At 37.0% G+C, this 6000-nt stretch overlaps 1 protein-coding gene across 1 annotated transcript in view; it reads left to right on the plus strand.

The window, feature by feature from the left end:
* Positions 1-6000, plus strand: part of LOC107667706 (vacuolar protein sorting-associated protein 13C-like) — a 60837-nt gene that overhangs the window by 8590 nt on the left and 46247 nt on the right. Inside the window, 4 exon segments of the mRNA XM_016459429.1 lie at positions 1359-1468; positions 1593-1652; positions 1784-1843; positions 1948-2028. Coding sequence (XP_016314915.1) covers positions 1359-1468; positions 1593-1652; positions 1784-1843; positions 1948-2028 — 311 coding nt within the window.

Here is a 6000-nt window from a genome sequence, read left to right on the forward strand (position 1 = left end):
TCATTCTGCACACGGGATGCGCATAAGCGCCTTGTGCCGCTCTGTATTTGGAGCCTTTAGTATTATAATACTTTTGCGCAGTGAAAGATTATTAATAGCCTATCTTGTTCGTCTTATCTATCATATGTTGCTGCCTCATTACTCTGCTATACATTTAAAAGAAATGTCTTTTAATTTATACAGTAGTCAACATTTGAAGTGGATCAGAAAAGTTAATCAGAGTTGTCCTAAGACGCGAAAGGCTATTGTTTTGGTTTTAGGACAACTTTGATGAAAGTTTTTGATCCACTTCAAATGTTGACTACTATAGTATATATTTATATATAAATATATATTACTTGTTTTTCATGAATGTATTTCACAACAATACAAAGAGCAATGTGTAGGCCTACCAGATTTAGTCCTACACTTATTTACTTTTTTTTGTTACCCACTAAATAATGTATTTTTTTTTCACTAAAAGTTTAGGATTTTATAAAAAATTGTGCACTCATGATTTTTCTAGAGTAACTTTTGCTACTGAATTATCCATTAACCTAGTTTATAATAGTATTTTTATCATAGATTTTGATTATATATTTTTTTTGTTATTTTTTCTTTATAATGAAGCTGGATCGATATCGGTATCGGCAGATACTCAGGATTTTTGGTATCGGATCGGTTGGTATCGAGCCATCCCTAGTATCAACCCACCCATCCATCCATCCATCCCTCCGTCCATCCATCCATCCATTCAGATCTCTATCTCTAACAGCTGTGTGTGTTTGCTTTGTGCTGCATCTGATGGACGGCAGGCTCTCAGGCTGGAGAGTTTGTGTTTTATCTGGAGAGTTATGTGTATAAGAATTCACCACAGGGTATGTACAGACCCATTCCTATAGCAGGCTAGTCATACGCCCATCTCAAGGAGACTTTTTTTATTTATTTGAAAGTGTGCATTGAGGGTGTATATGTGTAGACATTTTTTTTTCTTCCCCACTACTTGGTGTGCTTTGGTGCAGTTCTATGTTTGTTTAATCCAAGTGTGTGTGTTTATTGCTGCACTAGTTCTTTTCTACCTCACCAACTTTTCTCTCTCTCCCAATGCTGCACTCGGTAAGACAAAGGACGTAAGCTTAAAAAGCGTAAAAAACCCTTTAGGAGATCTAAAAAGTATGAACCTAAAGCAGGTGGGTGGCCCAGGGCGACTGTGAACGACTGTGATCGTGGCAAATATGAGCAATTTTTTAAATAGCTTTATTCTGTTTGTTGGACTAAATATGTTTGTATAAGTATTAGATTGTATAAGCCATTAGAATGACAAATCGGATGGAGGTATGATAAACCCTTTGTGTTTACTAAATAATTTTTAATTTCAGAGAAGCCCCAGGAAGAAAAGAAGGACACATTTGCTGAGAAACTGGCTACACAGGTTATCAAAAACCTCCAGGTCAAAATCACCAGCATTCACATCAGATATGAGGATGATGTAAGTGTTGACTCTCCATACAGTTCAGCTCTTGAGTTATGTGTATTTTTGAACCTATGTGTTGCATATTAATGAAGATTTGTGTAATTAGATGAGGTGTTTTCATTTTCCATCTGTGCTTCAGGTATCAGATCCTCAAAGACCTCTTGCTATGGGCATGACTCTTTCAGAACTCAGTCTACAGGTGCTCTTTCAAAACATTCATATAAATGTCACAAAATGAAGACCACTTGCAATTACGATTAATATGAAATGAGCAGTTCTTATTTGCATGCTCTGGTCTTTCAGTACGTCCTCAGTTTTTCTCTCTTATAGACAGCAGATGAGAACTGGAAGCCTTGCATTCTGAATGAAGCAGCCAAGATCATCTACAAGGTAAACAACCAGAGAATATGTCTTATTTTCCGTAATAATAACAAGATCTCATAGTACAGCTGTGGTTGTGTGTCTAACGTGTCTGTATGTATCCTCTACATAAGCTGGGCCGCCTGGAGTGTTTTTGTGCCTATTGGAATGTGAACGGCCCAATCTTCTACAGAGGCTCATGGGAAGAAATAGTGGTAATGTGCCTTTTTTTTCTCTTAACAGCCGAGCTGCAAAGTGTTGTTTAATTGAGATTTTCATAGTATTGAAGACTACTATGTTGTCCTCAGGCATTGTAAATGGTGCACCATATTAAAAAGTTTAAAAACTGATCTGTCATTTACTCACCCTCATGTAGTTTCAAACCAATAAGACTTCTGTTCATCTTCGACACAAATGAAGCGATTTTTAATGATAGATTTCTGTGCCTCTGAGGTCCATTACACCAAAAATATGATGCTTCATAAAGACGTTGTAAAAGTAATCCATAGGAATAAAGTGGTTTAATCCACGCCTTCTGAAGAGACACAATCGCTTTATATGATTTAATAAGGTTTAATTTAGGCTTTTATTCACATATAAACATTCAATAACGCATATACATCAATGCACATAAAGAGCACATCAAATTGGTCACCCACACTTGCTTGATGCACAATAATCAATGAGGTTTGTTCTTGCACGTTAGGCAAGTATGATTGAGCTTCCATTTACCATATTTGATGTGCTCAATGAATGTGTGCTGATCAGTGTTGTAAGGGAAACGGGTCAATTTAACTCAAAGGGAATCAATTATATGTAGTTTTATAGGGAATTTAAACAGAATCGCTGTTCTACGGTTGATCTCTGAGCCGGCCAGCGATTCATTGAACGAGCCGTATAACATCAACTCTGCAATGGATATTAAAATCCAAAATATAGTGAAAACACTTAATTAGCACAGTAACAAGATCAGCAGTTTAAGATATTAACTTGTAAGCACAAAACACAAGATACTTCTCTTTTCAATATAAATAAGACTTTATTGGATAAATCTAAGATATGTAACCTAATCTAACACATAAACACACGCATTCACACAGGTTGCAGAAAGAGAGAAAGTGAGGAAAGAATGAGTTTAGAAGAGTGAAAATATGAAATCCCAAGTTTATAGCAATATATGAAATTGCATAGACCTGAACAACCATCAATCATCTAATTAACCCTCGCATTGAGTCTCTCAATGATGCTATAAACTTTATATTAAATGCACCCGTTCAGCTAGAATCTGGAGGTTGTACTTGCGTTGCCTTTGTGTTAAGGGATTCCCTTTTGTTGTAGTCCTTGCAGTAAGGGGTTTCCCAAGGTTGCTGATTGGCTGGAAGTTCAGTGGTCATTCGTAGTGAAGTCAGGGATTGGCTGAAGTTGCGGAGTTGTGGGCTGGTTGAAGTTTTAGATGGGCATTCGAGGTTGGACTCGGAGACACAGTGTTGCGGCAAAACTTAACTCAGAACACGACACTCTCAACGGAAAAGAAAAGAAATTAAAGTAGAAGCGAGCAAGAAGAGTGATGAGACTAGATGGCGTTTCTTCTCATGGTTTTAGAGGAGCAGCTGGCGTGTAAGCCAGAGCACGCTCAAAGAGCGCTAAAAAGCAGCGTCAAAACTAGGGTTGCAAAAAGGTGGAAAATTTCCAGTAAATTGGAAACTTTCCAGGATTTTTTGGAATATCCCAGGGATTTTTGGAAAGTTTCCGGAAATTTACTGGAAATGTTCCAGCCCTTTGCACCCCTAGTCAAAACGTGGTGGCAAAAAGGCAAGAAAAAGCATAATTTGATGGTGTCCTGTGTATTTAAACATGGCTGTTGGACACATCCCAAATGGTGTCTTGACCAATTAGACATTGTCTTAGTTCGGGGTGTTGCTGTGTTTCTCCTCCCAATACATAAATCAACATGTTATCTTATGAGTCACATGATCCGAATTTTCCCGCTCTTGCAGAGTATAATTTGAACATGATTTCTATAACAAGAATATAATACATTTGACAACGATTTGATTGGAAGAAACGTTTCAAGCAAGAAGATTCAAACACACACATACTAAACATGAATATGAACCCATAAGCTATTCAATAGTTATTAAAAATGCATACACAATGAGTGATTAGAACATTATAGACAAATGTGTGGGTTACATACATGCAATGGACTGATATTCGTTTATAAGTCCTTTTAAGATGATTTTAGATGCATCTACATATGTAAAAGTCGTTCTGTGAACGTGAGGGTGTGCTTTGTGAGGAACAATAAGGTCAAAAAGTCTAGAAGGAGCCTGGTCTTTGTCCTGGGTGGGAGAAACCTGTCCGAGGAAGTGTAGCTCATGATTTCTATCATGGATTTACATGTGATGGTCAGCTGTGCATCTCTTTGACCATTTATCTTGGTTACTTGCCCCAAATTTGACAAACTCCTTCCTGAGTTGGGATTATCAATAAGTGTTCTTTTGTGTTAATGTTGCAAGCTGTTCTGTGAAGGAAAAATTGAAATCGCATCATATGACCCCTTTAAAATATTTTAATTTGTGTTTTGAATATGAATGAAAATCTTAAGAAATGGAGCAACATGAGGGTGAGTAATTGATAACAGAAATATAATTTTTGGATGAACTCACCCTTTCATTTAGAAGAAACACAAGAAGTAAGTATAAATTGCATTTTTTATCCTGTTATGCCCCGAAGATGCAAGGAAACAACCCACCTGCTTCTATTTGTGTGTGAACATGTACAGACAAAGTGTGGGAAGATCTGAAGGTGCTTACAGACGGTCAGTACAAAATGTTCTTTAGTCAGTGAAGGTGTATTTTAAAAAGCTTGCTATTTAAACGGGTTAGCAGTTACATTGCAAGTACTAGAAAGAAACGCATGATAAAACATAATAAAAGTTGATAATAAGTGTTGATAAAACACATAATAAAAGTTCATATGTATTAATATTTTATAGCTTGATCACTATTCATTTATGATCATATTAGGAACTGATATAGTTTATTGTAAACAGCTATACTGAAAATCTTTCATCTTGTTGATGTAAACTCGGCTGCTGAAAGCTGTAACGGTTAATCTGTCAGTCTGAGGACTCTTAAGCTGGAGGCATCTGGGTAAACATTTGACTTATCTCTCATCAAGGCTTGTGACATCCAAGTACAGCAGTAATGGTTGAGCTTGCTTAGCTCCTAGCACTTTTTTTTATCTTTTAATCTCTCATACTTTTAATCTCTCATACTTTTAATCTCTCTCTATATACCTGTTAATCTTTCTTAGTCTTTTAAAGAAGCAAAAGAACTTGCTCCCAGTGGTTTTTGCACTGCCTCAACTAGATAACAGACATGACTAACTATGTTCTGCACATGCTCTCTATCTACTATATCTATCCAGGCCTGAATGTGCTGCCCAACCGATATTAAAACCCCTACTTTATTAAATAAACATCCAAACTGTGATCTGGTCCATCTTCTACTGTGTATCTTAAATGAGTCAATAAATAAATAAATAAATAAATAGGTGTATTTATGGTTGAGCAATGTGTAGAAATATCTGTATCCTAAAATGAGCTCAAAATGGGTTTCAATACCTTGCAGATTGTATCTAGTTAGCTAAGCCAAATGGTGTATAGCACTGTGACTGTGGTTTCTGATGCACATCCCTGTGTGTTTGAGAGTGTAGTCTGTATAATCTGTGTGGGGGATTTTATTCTTACTGGTCAAGAGGATATACTCACTTTTGTAAGAGGCCTAAGTACATACTGAATTAATATTGTGCTGCATAAAGATGAGAAAGCTGTCCACCTCATTGTGTGTGGATGGCTTTTCAGAGACATAAAAATAAGATTTTTTTGGGCCTCTACAACATGCATATCTCTGTGTTGTGTATGTATGTGGAGTCCAAATGTCTGAGACTAGGGCTGCACGATAAATCGCATGCGATATTTAATGCGAATCTTGTCAGAAAGACGGTTCTGTAATCAGCGGTAAATCTCCATCACCTGCGAGCTTTCACATTGAGCAGCATTAACTACACAGAGCCGTTGTTCACTGACGAGCTGCGCAAAAAATCGCGCGAATATGAACGTGGTTTTGCGCAACTCATCAGTGAACAACGGCTCTGTGTAGTTAATGCTGCTCAATGTGAAA

The sequence above is a fragment of the Sinocyclocheilus anshuiensis genome, unplaced genomic scaffold, assembly GCF_001515605.1.
Source record: "Sinocyclocheilus anshuiensis isolate Anshui unplaced genomic scaffold, SAMN03320099.WGS_v1.1 scaffold2169, whole genome shotgun sequence".
In the NCBI taxonomy this organism is placed as follows: domain Eukaryota; kingdom Metazoa; phylum Chordata; class Actinopteri; order Cypriniformes; family Cyprinidae; genus Sinocyclocheilus; species Sinocyclocheilus anshuiensis.